The sequence below is a fragment of the Phascolarctos cinereus genome, unplaced genomic scaffold (assembly GCF_003287225.1).
Source record: "Phascolarctos cinereus isolate Bilbo 61053 unplaced genomic scaffold, phaCin_HiC Scaffold_9;HRSCAF=440, whole genome shotgun sequence".
NCBI lineage: Eukaryota > Metazoa > Chordata > Mammalia > Diprotodontia > Phascolarctidae > Phascolarctos > Phascolarctos cinereus.
In genome coordinates this window covers 6798515-6819171 of record NW_027556402.1, presented here as the reverse complement: position 1 = coordinate 6819171, position 20657 = coordinate 6798515, and the positions used below count along the sequence as shown (strand labels likewise).

Below are 20657 nucleotides of genomic sequence, written 5' to 3'. Positions count from 1 at the left end.
CTTGATCATATTTCTAAAAGCATAAATTTGTAGGGAATTGGTACATTGAGTGAATAAATTAAATTACCTTGCAAAAAAAATGTATCTTCTCCAGTTCTTAGTTGTAACAAATTTCATGAGCTCTACAATATTGTCCTTTGTCCAAACTGCTCCCTGGTCATCCCTTACCTCAGGACAGGAGAGACAAACAGTAGGGCACATGGCACAAAATGAAGATTAGGAATCTAATTCATTTAACCAGTGGAGACAACCAAGCCAAGAGGAAAAATGCTTCTCTCCACACTCAACGTGGCACCACCTGATACCTTCTTGGCATGACAGACTCCATGTGCCAGCCTGTCAGGGACTCCTTCGCAGGACATAGCTGTTGGATCCTGAGAAGCCCTTTCTTTACAATTGCCTCACTGGTAAAGAATCAAGAAGACTTATTGGGAAGAATCAGAGGATCCCAGATATAGAGTTAAGGGCAGCTAGGTGGCACAGCAAACAGGGTGTTGGGCCTGGAGTCAAGAAGACCTAAGTTCAAATATGGCCTTAGACATTACTAGCTGTGTAACCCTGAGTGAGTCACTTAACCCTGTTTACCTCAGTTTCCCCATCTGTCAAATTAGCTGGAGAAGGAAATGACCAACTACTGCATTATCTTTGCCAAGAAAACTCCAAATGGGGTCACAAAGAGTCCAACATGACTAAAATGAATGACCAAAGATGTAGACTTGGAAGGGTCCTCAGAGGCCATCTAGCCCAACCCCTTTACTTTTTGCAGTTGAGGAAACTAAGCCCCAGAAAAGTGAAGTCCCAACACCACAGAGCCTAAACATCAGAAGTGGGTTTTGAATCCAGGTCCCCTGTCTGAGAACTAGGGCTCTTTTCACCATTCTACACTAGCTCCAACTTATTATTTCACTCAGATTAATTACTTTAATTTCTTTCCACCATATAAAACAAAAATCAAATGGAAAAGGATTAGGGTAAATTCTTTTAATATAATTCATGAAAATTTTTGGTTACTGAAGAGGAAGAAGACTAGAAAAGATTGTACCTATTTCAGGGGCAGGGAACATTGAGCATGATGTAAATAGAAGACACCCTTAAAATGCCTGAAGGGATTTCTCCGAGGGCTGGGTTCCTAAGTGAGCTGCTCAGGCCACTGGAGGTAGGTCAAGTGAATTATTGATCTCTTGAATCATCTGGAGTATGCTCAAACAGAGGCAGCTGGTGAAATCACACTAAGTGTGTCACAACCAATACTGTCAGACACCTTTTGGAGCATACAACTTCCAGACTTAACGAGCCAGAAAAAAAAAATGAATTGCTGAAAAATGCGGTTGGAGTGGATGTGCCCAGGCATGCTTTGGAGCAGCCGGCTAAGGCCAGCTGCCTTACTGTGTTTCTTGGAAAATGCATAAATTCAGGGCAGCTTGGTGGCTCAGTGGATAGAGCACTGGCCTGGAGTCGGGAGGACCTGAGTTCAAATCCAATCTCAGACTAGAGACTCAACACTTACTAGCTATGTGACCCGGGGCAAGCCACTTAACACCAATTGCCTCTAGCAAAAAAAAAAAATGCATAAATTCTTCAACCAGGCTCAGTCCTAGTCATCCTGGCTGCTGAAGCAACAGAAGTCTCTGGGTTAAGTGTAGTTCCCTCATTTGAATTGGCCTTTTGCCTTGGGAACACATCTACAAACCTAAGCTTGGTAACATCAGTTAGCCTTAATGGTTTCAATCAAAACTTTCAAAATAGTTTTAAAACATTAAGATTGGGAAAATAGAGAGTAAGGTCTATCCACAAAACTCAAGTTCCTTGGAATCAGGGAATCACCAATACTGAGGGGATAACCCCTGATAGAAGCAAAGATTGATGGGAAACCAGAGACCAAGCACAGGCTAAGATCTGGAGGGAGACCAGTGTGGCACCTCCCCCTCTCAAGGAAAAGAGAAACCAGCACCTGATGGAGACAGAGAAACACAAAGGAAGAGAAGACAGATAGGAAGGAGACAGGAATACAAAGGAGAAAGAGGGATGGCCCGGTAGAGAGCTGCGAGGGAGAAGAGCGACTCCTGCCTGTTTCTTGAGTCATGAGAACTGTGTAAATCCTAGTGGAAGATGGTGTGAGTTCACAATCCCAGCTCCTCGTGAAGGCCCTCCTCCAAGGAGTATTAGAAATCTCAGGGCCTGTCTGTAGAAGCTTTGTTCCTGCATTTTTATAAAGAAGAGGAGGGAAACTATAAAGGGCCCTGAGAAAGGCAGGGATCAGCATTAGGATGCAGTGGAATCCTAGCTGCTTAATGTTCTCAGGCACCAATCCTTTGCTTTTCTATCAGATTGAAAAACACATTCTATATTATGTATTTCATTGGCCTAATTAATCAATCAGTGAATACTTATTGAGGGTCTACTTTATGCTAGGTGCTAGTTGTGCAAATTTAAAAAAAAAAAGTCCTACCTTCAAGGAGCTTACATTCTGATAGGAAGAGACAACCCACATAGGGCAGTAGTGTCCAGGGAAGGGATTGAGTCTGGGAAGTCACTGGGATGAGAAGTGGAGCAATGTTACAATCCATTGAAATGCCCTTTCTGAAGCAATGATAGGTGGATTTGAGTGTAATTCTCAGACCAAAATGGAGAAGGTAATGGAGTACAAAAAAAGTCAGCTGGGTAGAAAATGGTTGAGACCACAAGGCTACATCATTGTGAGGAGTCCAGAGCTGAGTAACTCAGCTCCTTCTGGGCATGGACTGTGGAGGTCTAGTATAAAGGGCAGAAAAGCAACATCTGGCATGACCATGGGAAAGATGAGAAAGCAAAGTCCCAGGAATTCCAGGTGAATTCATTTAGCTAGTCTCAGATATGGTCTGTAGAAACAGCTGGAGTTTCTCTTAGAATCCAAGGAGAGTCACTGTAGCATCTAGAATATGGTCAGATTGGATTTAGAATATCAGTTTGGCAGCCATGTGGAGAATGAGATTGGAGTGAGGAGAAACTGGAGGTCAGGGGACCAATTAGGAGGGTGTCACAAGAATCCAACTGAAAGGAGATGAGGGCCTGAACCAGAGTGGCAACTATGGGAGTGAAGAGGACAGAAGTGGAGACCGAATTTGGCAAAACTAAGTAACTGATTGGACGAGAGTAGTGAGGAAGAGGGAAGATTTCAGGTTGATGGGATTCAAACCCAGGTAGCTAGAATGATGGTGCCCTCAGCAGAAATAGAGAAGTTAAAAACAGAGGCTTAAGGGGAAAACAAATTAGTTCTGTTTTGAACATGTTGAGTTTGAGACACCTATGAGGTGTCCAGTTGTATATGCCCAATATGTAGCTGATAATGCAGGGCTGGAGTTTAAGAGACAGAATAGGGTTGGATATATAATACCTAGAAGGCACCTGAGAAGAGGTGACAGCTGAATCCACGGGAGCTAGTTAGACCAATAGAGACCTGGGGCTCACCAACACATAGATGATCCAGCCAAGAAGACCGGAAAGCAGTCAGAGAGGTTGGGGGGTGGGGGAGAAGCAAGAGAAGAGCAGTACCGTGAAAACCCGGGGAAGAGGAGGTGGTTACCCCCTCTAGGAGGAGGGGGTGGTTACCAGTGTCACATACTTCAGAGGTGAAGAAGGATGAGGATTAACAAATGGCATCAGATTAAGCTTTTCAGAGATCTCACCTCAGAAAAAGCAGCTACAGTTGAGTGGCGAGTCAGATTGCAAGAGGCAAAGTAGGGTAAAGAAGGAGAGTGGAGACAGAGACAAGTAGATTTCCTTATTTACTCCAGCGTTAGGTTGAAACCATCAGCGTAACTTATAACCAGTCACACTTTGAGAGACTGGAAGAGATGAAAAAGACTTGAGGCCCATAGAGGGAAATTCATTTGTCCGAGGTTTTGCGAGTAGTATATAGCAGAGCAATTAATGAATATTCATTAACTAGGCAAAATAAGAAAACGTGTGATCCTTAGGTACAGATAGAAACTAGGAGGTTATGAGACATTCCTAAGTAATGAATTTAGTGCTGTAAAGGAACTTGGTTCTCAAATTTGGGGATGAGAAGAGAAAAAAAAATGTCTTGTCCTCAGTGGTCATCAGGAGAAATAGACGCAGGTCCCAGAATAGTTAATAGTCAGTAAACATTTATTGCGAGCACACTATGTGACAAGCGCCGAGCTAATAATGGACTGCGCGCGATCGCTGCATTCTGCCGGGCTGCTGCGGCGGACAGATCCCTGGCCCTCAGGGGCGGTCACAGTTCTGGAGTAAGGAGAGTCTTATTGTTCTTCCCAGTCCACCAAGGGAAAGTGGCCCAGGATCCTCTAGTTCTTTCTCCCCCGCCAGGTGTGAAGCCTAGCAAATCCCACCCTCCCTTCTAGGGTTGGTCGCGAACGGCCCCCAGTCAGCAGACTTTGCCACTTTCTCCGATTCCACCAAGGCACAGAAACCTGCCCCCTCCCCCCGCCCCCGCAACCCCAACAGCCCCGCGCTCTGTCCTCTCCTGGTTCCACTTGGCTCGCAGCGCACCCCGGTGGCCAAGCCTGCCCGCGTCTGAGCACCCACGCCCCGGGGACACAGGGCAGAGAGGGAGGCACCCCTCCCCAAAGTGCCCTGTGCCTCAGCCTCCGTGTCAGTTTCAGTCTAGCGCAGCTTCTGCCGGAGCCTGCCACACCTGGAGAGCCGGTGGGGCGCCTGGGGAGGGGCGGGGGAGGCCAGCGCTGCGCTCCCGCCTTCCGTCCCTCTGCCCGGCGGAGCCGGGGAGGAGGGTCTGGAGCGCTCCGGCTCCAGATTCCGCAAGGGCGGGCCCCCGTGGGGGGGAAGGGAGGAGGGCCCCGAGCGCCTCCGGCGAGTAGCGGCCCCTGGGCGGGGGCAGCACCGCGGGACCATGGAGCCCGGCTGCCCGAGTCCGAGCCCACGGGGGCGGCGCCGGCGCCGGCGGCAGCGGCAGCGGCAACAGCAGCAGCAGCAGCAGCAGCAGCAGCAGCAGCAGCAGCGGCAGCCCGGGCAGCCCGGGGAGCCCCGGGACACCGCCTGGGTGGAAGCGTGGCTGGACGACCACTGGGACTTTACTTCCTCCTACTTTGTTCGGAAAGCCACAAGGTAAGCAGAGTGCCCGCAAGCCTCGCACTGGGGAGCCTGGGGAGTGGGGGGGCCGCCGCTCTTTTCCTCCCCTTTCCCCCACTCTTGCCCCTGCTTCTGGCCCAGGAGTCACCCCAGCACCGCTCCTAGGGCTTGGAGAACAAAAGCCCACAAAACAGGGGGCTGGACCAGATGACCTGTAAGATCCCTTCCCACCTCTAACTCTCCGAGCCTTGGATCGCAGGAGGGAGTGGGGTCTTGGAGATCTCTGGTAGCCCTTCCCGAGCTCCGGCCCCGCCAGAAGCACAGTCCGGCTGCCGATCCAGTCGGGGCGCAGACACTAAGTCTGCAGCCGGGCCGGGGCTTCACCGGAGCAAAGATTTTTTTTTTCTGCTTTCCGGGTCCACGCTGCAGCCTCGCTTCTGCCCTCCTGCTTTGCCCTCAACCCCAGAACGAACCCCAACAGTTTTTCCTCCTTGGAGCCCGGAAGAAAGGGCCGGTTTAGTCCGAGTTCTTTCCACAGGGGAAACCGGAGGAATAGGCGTGTGTGTGTTTTTGTGTGTGCTTGGAATTGGATAGGGGGCTGGAGCCTGGAATCTTCCTGGGCGCAGTCTCACCCTGGCCCTCTGACCAGGACCCCACTGCTACCCACTTTATTGATCTTCTAGCTTTTTTACTCCTTTGGGAGTTTTTAGGAGATGCACAGAAAGGCCGCTGAGCCTTGCCCCGGGGTTCCGGCCTGGCCTGGGTCAGCGCTGGGCTCTCTAGGAGGCCCCCGCCGCCTGGCACACCAGAGGGACAGAGGAGAGGGAGAAGAACGGCGGGGGCGGGGCCGGGGGCAGAGGCGGAGCTGGGCTGGGCTGGGAGGAGACCCCGAGCAAATGGCGGGTCTGGAGCTGCCCTGGCTAACTGAGCGCTCCAGGCCCAGTCCGGTCCGGCTGTCCTGGACGGGAGGCAGCCAGCCAGGCCTGGGAGCACCAGCCGCAGTCTGGGAAGGGAGGAGAAAGAGACCACGAAGAAAGAGCAAGGCTGGGCGTGCTGTCCATCTTCACTAGTCTTGTTCAGCTTTGCCCAGCCTAGCCCAGCAGGGGTGGAGCTTGAGCGTGAGTGAGTGTATATGTGTGTGTGTGTGTGTGTGTGTGTGTGTGTGTGTCTGTGTCTGTGTCTGTGTGTGTGCGCCGTCTAACTGAGAGGAATAGCCACAGCTGCAGGAGGAGGGGACGCGGTGGGGGGGGGGCGGCGCTGTTTCCCCAAGGGCCCCTACAGTTAGTTGTTCCTGCCTGTCCGGGGTGGGACGGAGGAAGGCTTAGGCAGCAGCAGCAGCAGCAGCATCTAGGGCACCGGGGCTTTGAGCCTCGCTCTTCGTCGCAGGAGCGTGCAGTCCAGACTCCTGGATAAGGTTGGCCGTCGGTTGGCCTGCCGTCTAAAGCACTGAAGGCCGCAGCACAAGGGGCTAGGAGAGGCAGGAAACAGTGGGCCGGGTCAGAGACGCCTGAGTTTGCCAGGACTCGGAGCCGGCCACGGACTTGGGGAGCAGTGGGGGAGATCGACAGCCTTCCCAGTGGGGTGCTGCTGTGCCAAGCGCTCCCTGCTAGGGGGCAGCGTCCTACCTGCGCGGTGTGGGAGCTTCAGGAGTTCAAGGGCGTGTCCCAGCATCATCACCTGGCGGGGCAGCCGCTCCGCGTCTCACCTTGTCTCACCTCGCCCGGCAGCCCTGTCAGGGACCGGCTCAGGTTCAGGAGGGAGCTCCAGGCTGTTGGAACGAGGCTGCATGGTCTCCCCTCCGAGCCTCGGCTATGTTGCCTTTCGGAGACAAAACGAGGTATTGTCATCCTTCCGGCTCGGTGGCCCCAACCAGAGGGGGAGGGGGGGTGGAGAGCACAGGCACCCGCGTCAGACTGGGAAAGCGGCGGGAGGCAACTGACCTGCTGAAGTCCAGATGAAGCAGGGCATGACTTTTATTGTGTTTATGTGCCGGTCTTATGAAAGAGCCTAGACTCAGCGTTAGAGACTGTCCCCGGAGCAAGGGAGCAAGAGATGTGAGCAGGAGCGCTCCCAGTTACGGGTTTGAAGATCACGATGGGGGTGGTTCCCGTCCCGGGATGAATGTTTGCAGACCCCGATGTGCGAGAAGGGGCTTGTTCCAGAGAAGGAGATTTAGGCTTGATGTAAGGAAGAACTTTCTATCATTAAGAGATGTCCAAATTATAATGGCTTCTCGGAGACGTAGCGAGCTCCCCATCACTAGACAGGTCTTCAAATACGGGATAGGTCAATGTCTTGCTGGGGATGTTGTTGAGAGGTTTCTTTTGGTCTTGTAAGGGTCGGACAGAATCAGAGGTTTGCCCTTTCAGGTCTATGAATTTGATTTTTCAGTATTTTGATAAATATACATCAATACATTGCTTTCTTCTGTAATCCTGTATATTTTATTTTATTAATTTAACAACATTATTCCGAGACAGGGGTCCATATGCTTTACCAGACTGCCCGAGGGGTCTGTCACTCACGTTAAGAAGTCCTAGAATAGATGTGGTCCCCAAGGTGTCTTCCAATTTTTAAATTTGGGAGAACTTCAGTAATATCTTTTTGTTCATTTGTTTTCCCAAATTTCTATCCTGTTGCTCCCACATCTCACTGCCTACAAACCAGAGACCTGAGAACCGCTACTCCATTGGCTCCCAAGCAGGGAGGGCATTTTAAAGAGAGGGGGCTTTGCAGCTCTAAAGGGGCGGTGGCATTGGCAGGGTTAAGTCTTCACATGCTGCCTTTTGCCAAGTCTGTGTGGCTCTGCCACCCTCCCCCCTCCCCATACACCTTGTTCTAATACAAGGATTGTATTAGAAGGATGCTCATTTCCTGTAACATTAGATTTCTCACTTTGTCAAATAGTTTCCCTGGTAGTGTTTTTGTTTGTTTGTTTGTTTTCTGGCAGCCCCCGTAAACGAAGCTCTTGCTGCGCTTGAAAACCCAAATACCTCGGCTTGCTGTAATAATGGGAATATCTCATTAGCCCCCTGGGTTCTGCTGCTGGTAGTTTGGCGCCCCCTCCCTTCACAGACTCTCCATCCCGGGAAGTGATTTAGGGGTCATTTTGACTAGACATTTCACTTTCAGAGCTCACCAGGAATCTTCTGAAACCCAGTAACTGTAGCAAAACATGGGAAACGATGGAGTCCTAATCCTCTTCGCAATGTCATTTTCTAATTTTCTCTGGCTCTTGTCAGGATTCTCAGGGTTTGTGCTGTGCTCAGCCCCCCCCCCAAATTAGAGGGGAGTCAGAGCCCAAAGAATCTCTTTCCTCGAAGACAACCTTAACATAATTCCTGACTCCAAGGGGATGACAGAGCCTAGTTATCTCACTTTTCAGAAGGATGTGAATTTCTGCCTTATGAGAACCGGAAATTGGTCCCATGTTTAGTCAGAGGATAGCAGGCCTTTAATCTCTGAAGTGGCCAAGAAATACAAGCTCTCCCATTTGGGATTGTACATTGTCCAGCTGGTTGGGAGCGGCCTGCAAAGGCTTCCAAACCGGTTTGGATAGGAAGTTGAGTCTTTTCACTTGGTGGGAGGGTGAGTGGGAGGCAATGTAAAAAGCGATTACAACTGGGTGATTCCAGATGGGACCTCAGACACCAACTGGGAAATCTCAGAAACACCCGAAATCAAAATCTAGGCCACAGAAATCACTGCAGCAAAGTTCTTGATACTTTGATTATGATTTTAGCTTACCTGCTGTCTAAATCTTGGATCACCTTCTCTTGGAAATGTTATTCTTTCCCCTTCCATGTTTTCTTCAAATAGAAAAAGATGGTATGAATGAACATGCTTTAGCTTGGAAATTAAAAAAACAAAGTACAAGTTATTCAGGTAGTGAATCTGCCCCAGGAATCAAACCTGTTGATGGATCTAGCTTCTTACGGATTTCATTGTGCTGGATACTCCCTCTACTAATACAGCTCAGCATCTCTCTGCTAAGTTTCTTTCTAATTTTGTTTTAGAGATTCACCTGAGGCTTTGAAGTTAAGCCTCTTTAGGTCTTCCTGACTCCCAGACCTGGTCTTCTATCAGCTAAACCACATGACTCTCATTGTTTTATCTTAAGTTACTGGTTCTAGGTTTGGGAAGAACCTTAAAGTTCATCTAGGCAGCTCAACTCCTTCATTTTACATATAAGGAAACCAAGGTTTGTTTAGTCGTGAGCTGCTCTGACCCTCCAAAAGGGGGGAGATTGTGGCAAAGATACTAGAATGGTTTAGCTATCTCTTTCTCATTTTACAGATGAGGAAATTGAGGCAAACAGAGTCAAGTGACTTGTCCAGGGGTCAGCTGGTAAGTGTCTAAGGTGGGATTTACACCTATGAAGATGAGTGTTCCGACTCCAAGCCCAGCGCTCTATCCACTGCACCACTTAGCTGCTCCAAAATCAACCCTTAAAAAGGTGAATTGACATTCCTGGAGGTGCATGGAGTGCTAAGTAATAGAGTCAGGATTTGAACTCAGGTTCTACACATCTGAGTTCAGCCCTCTTTCCTCCATACTGTAGCGCTTCTCAGTCTTTAACTGTTGAGTTTCAACAAGTGTTTTGGTATCTCATTCTGCTGGACAGCCTGAGACTTGGTTTAAATTCAGCCACATGCAGTGGACAATTATTAGTAGTGAATGAGGCAATAGTCCTCCTCCTAAAGATGGATGGCAAGCTGTCAGTATTCTTTGTGACTCATTGAAAGGTAGCATTTGATTGAAGAGGTACTGGCTCTTAGCTTCCCTAGGACCTAACTTTAATTAAGAAGAAAACAATGCCAGCGCCTCTTCAGCATTGAAAAGAGATTGGGGGTGGGGAGGTGGGTCAGGAAAGGATTGGTGGCAGCCAGTCCTTAGCCACCTTATTGTGCATTTGATTGCATCAGTTAAGTTAATAATGTGAATGACCAGTATTTTGGCAATTAATTTTCAACAAATCAACTGGATTATGTGGAGAGCTATTTTGATGCCCTCTGCACCATCCCAGGAATCAGACTGCCCAGATCCTTTGAAGGAGAAGGGTCATTTTTTCCAATGTGTGTTTGCATTCTCAATGAAACCTTCTTGATTCTAAGACCTAGGAAATGTGTCTGTTGTGTTCAGCACATGTTAAAATAATGTTAATGTTTGACCTTTGAGGTTAAGTACATCTGGGATGCAAATGTCATGTTTTTTCTAGTTTTCTAACAATTGCAGGTTGTCTCTCTGATCCTTAAAAGTTGCTTTGTTTTGTACCAGGCCAAAAGCCCAAATGCCTCTTTGCATAGAGTCAAATCGACTGACGTGAAGTTTTTGTGGTGGCTTGGATCAAAGTCTGGGAACAACAGGCCCTTTGTTGCTCCCAAGTAGCTTTCCATAATTAACTTTACACTGAGCATCATGGGAGCATAGATGGGAAGCTGGAAGGGCCCTTTGAGACCAGCTAACCCAAGCCCCTCATTTTACAAATGAGGAAACTTGCACCCTGAGAAATGAAGTGACCCGCCCAAAGTTGTACAGGCAATAGGGTGTGTTTCCCCCACTCCCCAGGACCTGGGCTCCCCAGGTTCTCTGTGATTTTGCCACTGAACAATATGGTGTCTATTTAACATCACAGAGACAGCCTGAATTAGTTGGATAAAAGCAGAAGGGGAGGGAGGTCTTAGGTCCCACATGTACTTTGAAAAAATTTTCTTTTCGTCACTTTTCTCCCTTCTATTATCTCTTATTATTGTCATTGTTGAGTTGTTTCAGGCATGTCTGATTCTTCATGACCCCACTGGGGGTTTTCTTGACAAAGATATTGGAGTGGTTTACCATTTCCTTCTCCAACTCATTTGGCAGATGAGGAAATTGAGGCACAGTCAAGAGACTTGCCCAAAGTCACACAGCTAATACGCCTCTGAGGCTGGATTTGTGCTCATGAAGATGGGTCTTTCTGACTCCAGGCCGAGCACTCTATCCACTGAACCACCTCACTGCCCCCAAGATAGTACTTTAGAAACCAGTTGATATGGATATAAAACAGGTGGCAAGTGCTATTCACTCTGAATTTTTGTTAGTTTCCTATAAATTGAAGAGACCACTTCATAAAAGTAATTTCCCTATGAATTATTTGTAAAGTACATTTTACTAATGCATTTACTAGAGAGCCCTAAATTTGAAGTCCCAAGACCTGGATTCAAAATTCAGCTGTGCTACTTACCCTCTTGGTTCCCTTAATTCTCCTCTTAATTTCCTCCTTTGTAAACTGAGGAGATTGAACCTAATAATCTCGAAGGTCCCTTCACACTCTAAATCCTGTGGGTCATAGAAAACAAAATCCACTGGCCATGGACCAAGCACTACCGTTTCTGTTCCAGTTTCACATTGTTTCTCAGTTTATTGCCATTCTGAAATAATGGCTATCTTATTCAAGGGTGTGTGTGTGTGTGTGTGTGTGTGTGTGTGTGTGTGTGTGTGTGTGTGTGTGATGTTTACCTGTATATAACTGGACAGTATCTACCTGCCCTTCTGTACTTTTGAATCAAAGAACTTGGAGCCAATTCCCTCTCCCTGGACTTTTGTACCTATAGCAGCTGCTATAAATTAGCTCCAATTTATTCTATCTGTGGCCTATTTGGAAGGCATTGTTGGCATGTTGTCTTTCCGGTTAGACCATGAGATCCTTGAGAACGGGGCTATTTTTTTCTTTTCTTTTAACCTTTAGCACTTAGCATAGTGCCCAGCATACAGTAGGTATTTAGTAAATGCGTGTTGACTTGATCGACTAAGAATTTGTTTTTGTTTTTGTTTTTTTCTCTTTGAGAGGCAATGTGGTACAGTGGGAAAATTCTGAGGTTAGAGTCAGGAGAACCTAACTTTGAATCCACTGTCTGATATTTGTTAGCTACGTGATCCTGAGCCAGTCGCTTAACCTCTCTGATCCTCAGTATACTTATCTGTAAAATGAGAATTAATAATAACACCCACCTCACAGAGTTTTTGTAATGATTAAATGAGACAACATAATTAAAATGCTTCCCAGACCTTAAAGTGCTATATAACTATCAGCTATGAGGTGTTTTTTTTTAATTAGTAGTGGTAGCAGCCCATTGGCAACTTAAATATTTAGTGTTTCAACTTGAGATTAGTTTTAGATTGATTTTCTATATGAGTATGTCTGAAAAACATTCTTATAATAACAGAAATCTTTATAGCACTCTCAGGTTTGCAAAGTACTTTATATAACAGCCCTCACAACAACAGTGTAAGGTAGGTACTATATCTCTTATTAACCTTATCTTACAAACAAGAAAAATGAGCCCCGGGGTGAGGGGGGAGATCGAGCCACCTGTCCACAGTTACACAGCTAGTAAATAGCAGAAGTGGGATTTGACCCCTGGTTTCCCAGTTTCCAAACTCAGCACCCTATCCATTCAGTCATACTAACTCCAGTTAGACTGGCAAATGCCTCACTGAATCAAAACAATGCCCACCAAATCCAGATAGAAGATACTTTATTATTATGCAACCACCTAAATAATTATCTGACATAAAGGGTTACCTAAAGGATAATAGTGACCTGGACTGAAAATTTGTGGGACTGCAATTATGTTCATAAGGTCCTCCAGCTAATGTTTGGCAGAAAAGTTCTTTGGGGGTGATGGAGACAGATATTTGTATTTTTCCCTTAGGTACTCCCAAGTAATTGACTAGATTGTCTCTACTCTTTCCCAGAACTGGATATAGTTCTTTGTGAGATGGCACTTCCTGCCTCCTCGGGCCCTCGTTGCTGCAGTCTGCCCAATGGTCAATCTTTGAAGCTGGTCTTCATTACAGAAAGGCTGACCTCCTCTCTAATGGAGTGACCACTTCCTCCAGTTTGTACAGCTATTCCTTTGCTCTATTTCCCCCAGGACCTTTCTTTAACTATCTGGTATTTTTTTTGGTGATAATGTGGGAAAAATGTTTTGTGATTGGTATTTTGTAACCGAGTTCAAGGCAATGTATAATCATGATGTGGCTGTTGTCCTTCGTGTCTGAAGGGTACCCAATGAACATATGGAGTGGAGATGTCCATCAATTTACACATCCCACTTTTCTTTTGAGCTACTGCAATTCTGCTTTGCTCACAGAGCCTTCTTTGATGCAGGCATGCCATGCTGGGCACTCCTGTGCCATGTTTCCCTTGTCTCACTATTGATCATGATGTTTTATAGGCACCCGTAGGCATCAGAAGGATCTCTGGGTCTTGCCGTCTACCCTGCAGCTTAACCATCCTACATGGGTTGTCTTCTCTTAGACTGTGAGAGCAGGGACTGTTTTTTTTTTCTAAGTGTATCCACAGCAGTTGCTTAGCATAAGCCTTGGCATATAGTAGGTAGGGCTTAAAATATGCTTTTTCATTTATTCATCTGGTATACAGCTGGTCAGGGCACTCCTACTTTAAGATCTTCAGTGATCTCCTCTTACACACTCAATAAAGTTCAGTTGCTTTTGTTTGGAAACCAATATGATTTAGAAGTTGATGTCTCTCGTCCCCTACTTCCACCATCCTAGAACCCACTCCTGAGGGCACCCTTCCCTGTCCCCCTGGCAGGGACCACCTACAGCCCTTTGGGCCTACTTGACTGTTCACATAGTTTATAGAGATGGAAGTCACCAACTCCATTCCTTGCGGTGAAATCGAGGACTACTCTGCCTTACCATCTGCCCTGCTTTTATGTTCTTCAGACCTCTAGAACTGTCATCTAATCTACCGATGAATTTAGAGGGGCCCTTGGGCCTTTCCTTTGGCACCAGTGATATGCGCAGAGGACTATGGGTTTTCCATTCCAGCCTTGTAGCTATGATTCCTTTATGTCTTATTCCCCTTCCCACCCCTACCCTTTAATTAGGGTGTGAGTTCCTTGAGAGCTTTCTGTTTCTAACTCTCACACTCAGAATGGTCCTTGGCAAATGGTTAATACTTAATAAATGTATATTCATTCCTTCATTCTCAGTAAGAGCCAGAGCCGTAACTAACATGAGGTACCTGGAGCTTTGACCTAAGGCACTGACGTTCCTTCCTCCCTGTAGCAGTTTCAGAACCTACATTTGGCCTTATAACTTTTCCCTGGGCCGTGCCATCCTGCAGTGCAGCCATACTCGGGATAACATCTCCAGGCTGTCATTGCAATGACCCTCTTCCTGGTGCCTACCTCTTAAGTACTCTTGAGGAGCATAGACCAGATGCCTTCGCAGTAAGATTGACCCAGGGCCATGGATCATAGATCTGGAGCTGGCAGGGCCTCAGAGACCATCTGGTCCAACCTGCTTCATTTTACACATGAAAAATAGATATTAACTAATCTGGCCAAGGTCACACAGATAGTAAGCATCAGAGGAAGCATTTGAATCCAGGTCCTTTGACTCGAAAGCCAGAGCTTCTTGCATCAGGTTTCCAATCTCCCCTTTCTCCCAAGGTACAAGAATTCCTCATTTTGACTCTTCCCACTGGGATCTTTGCCCCTAACATTCCCTGGGTTCTCTAGTTCTTTGGTTCAGCCTATGACATTCTCTACAGCTGTAATTGGCCATCCTCCCCACACCACCCCTTTTGCTCCTGAATACCCATCAGCTTTTAGCATCCTAAATTGAAAGCTGTGAAGGAACTTTGAAAGATCAGCTCACCTGCCACCTTTTTCAGGAAGCCCCCAGACTCTCTGTGTGGTCACTAACATCCTCCCCAACTAAGTATGTTATAAGTTCATAGACTGGGAGCGGAGAGGGTAGTGGGGGAATAGAGCAACCCATCCAGGGTCCTACAGATAGTAGCAGGCAACATTTGAACCCAGGGATTTTTGACACAAGTCCTGTGTTCTGGTCTCTTATGCCCTGGATTTTATTCGCTTGTAATGTTGTGTCTCCTCCTCCCTAAAAGTGAGGGCTGGGATTAAGGCATGTAAATGTTGGATCTCTTCCAGGACCTAGCACAGTGCTTGGCCCACCCAAAGCATTGAGCTTTAGGTTCTTGACCCTCATCTTCCCCTCACTTACCTTCTGATGTTGGGCAAGGAAGGCATTTAACCTCTCAGGGCCTATTTACTCTTGTGTGACTGAGGTTCTCTCATGTTCCTGAGGTCTCTTTCAGCTCTATGCCCTGTGATCTTTATGGTAGTGGTGATGGTGGTGTTTAGTCATTTTTCAGTCATGTCTGACTCTCCCTGACCCCATTTTTGGTTTTCTTGGCAAAGATACTGGCGTGGTTTGTTGTTTCCTTCTATAGCTCATTTTACAGATGAGGAAACTGAGGCAAACAGGGTGAAGTGACTTGCCCAGGGTCACACAGGTGGTAAGAATAGAAATAGGGAGCCATTAAACTATATATAAGAATCCCAGTAGGCTTCATTTGACTTAGAAAACCACATATTAATACTGTCTATATTTTAGTGCATCTTTATTTTATTAAATATTTCCCAATTATGTTTTCATCTGGTTCCAGCTGTGTAGTTGTTCAGTCATGTCCAACTTTTCATGACCCCATGGACCATAGCACACCAGACCCTTCTGTCCTCCACTATCTCCTGAAGTCTGTCCAGGTTCACATTTGTTAATTCCATGACACCATCCACCCATCTCACCCTCTGCCCTCCCCTTCTCCTTTTGCCTTCAGTCTTTCCCAACATCAGGCTCTTTTCCACCAAATCTCATCTTCTCATTAGGTGGCCAAAGTACTTAAGCCTCCCCTTCAGCATTTGGCCTTCAAGGGCTCTGGCTGTACTCAGCAGTATTGAGGGCCATGTTGGACACCTCTGCTCTAGGCAAATGTCTAAGACTATACATTGAAAAGAAGGTGCTAGCCTGTATTACTAGAGGAAATCTTTCACTGGGAGCTCCCCAAATCAATGAAATCCTGGGTTCAGTCTCTATTATATCTTGTTTACTTAATACATTTATTAAGTAAATTATTACATATGATATAATTATGTTATAATTATTATTAGTAATTTACTTATATGTTGTTTATTAACATGTTATTTACTTTAAACCCTACTAATTGTAGTGGTGAAAATCATTCCTTGGATGTGGTCATTAGGGGCTTATTAACATGGCAGATACAGAATCATCAAAGCTGGATTGCTAGATCTAGAATCAAATATATATATATATATATGTGTGGCTAGACAACAATTCATATGAAAAATATCTGGGGAATTTTGCAACAGTATGGTGTGTGTCAGGGGTGACCCAAACCACCCAAATCCAGTGTAATCTGAGGACTAGAGAAGAGTTGGTGGGAGTCCCCTGTCACTGCTCTGTTCTAGCAGCTTCCTCCTGTTTCTAGGCTAAAATACAAACGTTTCCTTGGGGACCTTTCAAAGCCAACCCAGTCTCTCCTTTATGTACTCTGCATTCCTGCCAGACTGATAGCTTACTCTCCCCTCCACGTAATAATCCATCTCCAACACTGTGCGTTCACGCACGATGCTCAGACTGTCTTCTCTCCTCACTCCTACCTCAAAGAATCCTTTGCTTCCTTTAAAGCTCAGCCCTCCTGCAGAGAGCTCATCCACATCCCCCTAGCTGCTCATAACCTTCCCCCAGAAAATGTTCTGCATTTCATTTTCTGTGCACGCATTGTTTGCTCCTAAGCTCCTTGAGGGCAGAGAGCGGCTTCATTTTTGTCTTTGTGGTCCTACTGCCTATTCTCAGCGCCTGGCACGTAGTAGGCCCTTAATGAATTCTTGTTGAATGAGTAGGTGGGTGCCTGGTCAGGCCACATAACAAGTATTGTGTTCGTGTCTAAGTGCCATATTTTGGGAAGGAGGAGAATATCTACAGGAAGGTAACCAGGAATTTCAGGGTTCTTGAAACCATTTGCTGAAGGAATTGCAGGTATCTCTTAACCTCCCTGACCCTCAGTTTCTTTATCTTTAAAATGAGGAAGCTTGGATGAGGTGACCTGAGGCCTCTTCTTGCTTTAGATCTCGCTAATAGTTGGCATATCAGAATGGGGGGAGGGCAGGAAATAGATTCTTCTATTGATCCCAGAGGGTGGGAGCCAGGATCAACTAGTGGAAATCAAAGGGTCGTCTTAACTTGGGTGTAAAGAAAGACTTCTTCACAGTCAGAACCATTCCCAAAGTGGAAGGAGCAGAGGAGCAGCAGATTCTTCCTTACTGGAGGGCTTTCAGCGGATGCTGCATGATCACATGACTGTATACACACATGCACGCACACGTATCCATACATGTATGTGTATACACATGTGTGCTTATAACAAACACATATATGCATGCATGTTATAAACCTGGATCTCGTCCAAGGATGGGATAGAACTGAGGGCTTCTGATCTCCTTTCCAACTCTGAGCTTCTACAGGGAAAAATTGTTCGAGTCAGTGGCTGTTGATATGATCTGGCTGTCGATTTTGTTCAGCGTTGCATGGAGTAGCCTAGAAGCAGAGGCACCACCGATGTGTTTTGTAGTTCACCATCACTACAGCAGAGAGATGCAGCTTCGAGCACGTCAGCTGTCAGCTTCAACGTCCTAATCGAAAAGGAGGCTCAGAGGTGGACTTAGGGTGGGAGAAACAGGCTTCCATCCCCTACTGCACTGGATAGTGAGCTTTGCCCAAATGATCTCCTGGCCAGCCTTTTCCGTTCCTTTTGGCTGGATTGCTCTGTGTGATCCACGGGCCGCCATCCTTTCTTCTTTTGCTGGAACGTCTCTTTGGTGTCTCAGCTGTTATGGCAGTCGAAACAAGCTGAATTTCAGGCATGCATGTCGAAGAAATCCTGTGCTAAACGTCCTGGCATACTTTGCATGTAGCAGTGACCTTGAAAGGATACCAGCACTTAAAACCCCACCAAATTTCCTTTTTTGCTTTGTGTTTGTGAAGTGATCAAGTTCTTCGAAAGTCCCTGTTTGTTACTCTTGGTGTTCCTCAAAAACTTAAAATTCTTCCCTCGACTTCGTGAGCTGAAATGACGTGTTCACTGTGTCTCTGTGCAGTTTAACTTTTGTCTGCTCCTCTTTGAAACCTGCTTCAGACACTTAATAGCTCTGTGAACTTGGACAGTGAAGTCACTTCCCACTCTGTGCCTCAGTTTCCTCATCTCTAAAATGGAAATTATAGCACCTGTGAGGGAAAAATGTGGTAATATACGTAAAGTGCTTGGCAAACCTTAGAGACCTACGTACGTTAGCTGTTATCATTGTAATGATGAAGCATGTCAGAAACAGTGTGGCAGTTGTGTGTAGGGAGCTGGCCTCGAAGCCAGGAAGACCTGAGTTCAATCTCCCATCTGCTCTGCAGTCCCCATATGCTAAATGGTTTGTAACCCTGGGCACAGTGGTTAAGAGTGCTGGGCCTGGAATCTGGAAGGCACAAGTTCAAATCCAGCCTCAGACCCTTCTTGGCTGTGTGACCCTGGGCTGGTTGCTTAACCTCCACCTGCCTCACTGTCCTCAGCTGTAAAATAGGAATAAGAAGAGAGCCAGGATTGTTGTGAAGATCAATGAGCTGATGTATGTACAGTGCTATTCAAACATCCAAGAGTCTTGTAAATGCTAGCCAGGCTTCTTCCAGGCACCTTTTTAAGACTCAGAAGTGAAGAGCTGCCTTGGTAGAAGGGCCTTCCTCACTTGGGAGTTGTCCAGACCAAATTCAGTTGTCACTCTGTTTAAGCAGGCACCTAATGCAGTGAATCTTACCTGGAGGTCAGCGCAGTTCATTCTTTATTTCTCAATATTATAGTAACTAGTTGGAAACAACTGTTTTTCTTTGTAATCTTTTCACTTTATTTAATGTATTTATAGCCTTTATTTTGAGGAGTCCATGGATTTTACCAGACTGCCAGAGGGGTCCATCACACACACACACACACACACACACACACACACACACACACACACACACACACACACACGAGTTAGGACTCCTTTCCCTAATCACTGGGATGAGGTAAATAGAAATAAGACAGAGGTCCTGCCTAACAGGATTGATTTCCATGGGAACTGGTGAAATATGTGTGGTTATATAACTACTACTTTACTATTGAGATGTTATCACCTGGTGCTTTTCTTTATTTTTTTTAGGCAATTGAGGTTAAGTGACTTGCCCAGGGTCACACAGCCAGTAAGTGTCAAGTGTTTGGTCTGAGGCCAGATTTGAACTCAGGTACTCCTGACTTTGGGGCCGGTGCTCTATCCACTGCGCCACCTAGCTGCCCCCTGGTGCTTTTCTTTAAAGAACCCCTTGTTCTGTGCTGCAGGATACACGGGCCACTCTGCCCTCCTGACTAGTCTTATTTTAGACACAAGACAGGGGTCACCTTTTCTAATGAAAAGAACAATGGATTTGGAAGTAGAAAACCTGCTTACTACCTGTGAGACCTTAGGTAAGTCACTTTCTGACTCTGATCCTCAGTTTCTTCACCTGCCAAATGAAGATTAGGTTGGTCTAAGTAATTCAATTCAGTTCAATTCAATAAATGTGTATTAAGAACCTACTATGTGCCAGGCACTGTGCTAAAGAAACTTCTAAGGTTTTTTTTTTTAGTTCTGAAGTAATAATAGCTATTATTTAAATACTTCTTTAAGGTTTGCAAAGTCAATAATCTATATTCTTCATGCAAATCACCTTCTCAGTTGTCATAAATTTGATGTTTTTTCCAATTGGAAGGCTTGGAAATACTGGCTAAATATAGTCTGAATAGCTGAATTCTTGTTCTGGGTCAGACCCAGTGTGCCTCTGACAGTGGGACAGGGGGCCTGTGAAGGAACGCTTGAAAGTGCCAGCTAAATATAGGCGGACTAGCGAGTGTCTGTTCTGGGTCAGGCCCACTGTGCTGCCCAACAGTGGTACTGAGGGGCCTGTGAAGGAAGGCTGTTACTAACCTTGGCATCTAGTTCCTGAGCATCCTAGTTTCTTCCCTCCGGAGATAATTACAGAGCTGGACTCAATGGACTCATCCAGACCTGTGTGAAGCTATTTCTGTTTTCAGCCTCTAGCTACCCCCACCCCTTTACAATAATGAATTCTGTAGTTTGCTTCTTCATTCTCAGATATATAGGTTTGCTTTGTGGTGCCCAAGCCTTCCCTTTTAAGTTTCCATGAGTGCTCCCTGGTTTTGTTCTAGGATGTGATGAGCAACTCTCTGTCCACACCTGTTGAATCTGTGGAGTTCTAGATCTTGTGCTGGGTGTTGGGGGTGACCAAAATGATATGTGGCAAAGCTCTCCTCCCTAACAGAGCTTACTGGGAAGACAGGATCTGGACACAGACGAGCCAACACAAGGCAATTTGAGAAGGGACAGAACACGAACATCTGGGGGAATCAGGAAAGGATTTCTATCGAAGGTGTCCTGAAGCTGAGCTTTGTTGGAAGATTAGGATATTGAGAGGTGGAGAGAGCAAAAAGAGTATCTTCAGGCATGTGGAAATAATTTATGGAAGCTTAGAGAAAGGGATAAGAAAGGACAAGTTTGGGGAACAGCTGATCATCCAGTTTGGCTGGAAATTTCAGTGGGTAAAAAGAAATACTATGAATTGAACTTGGGAAGGTAAGTTGGAGTTAGATTTTGGAGGACCTTAAACGCCAGGTGCAGGAGTGAGTTTTTAAT

The 20657-nt window shown here is 46.4% G+C and overlaps 1 protein-coding gene across 1 annotated transcript in view; it reads left to right on the top strand.

Moving 5' to 3' along the window:
* Positions 1-4781: 4781 nt before the first annotated feature.
* Positions 4782-20657, top strand: part of PDE5A (phosphodiesterase 5A) — a 186248-nt gene continuing 170372 nt past the window's right edge. Inside the window, 1 exon segment of the mRNA XM_021008285.2 lies at positions 4782-5085. Within this exon segment, the coding sequence (XP_020863944.1) occupies positions 4871-5085 (215 nt within the window). The 5' untranslated portion in view covers positions 4782-4870.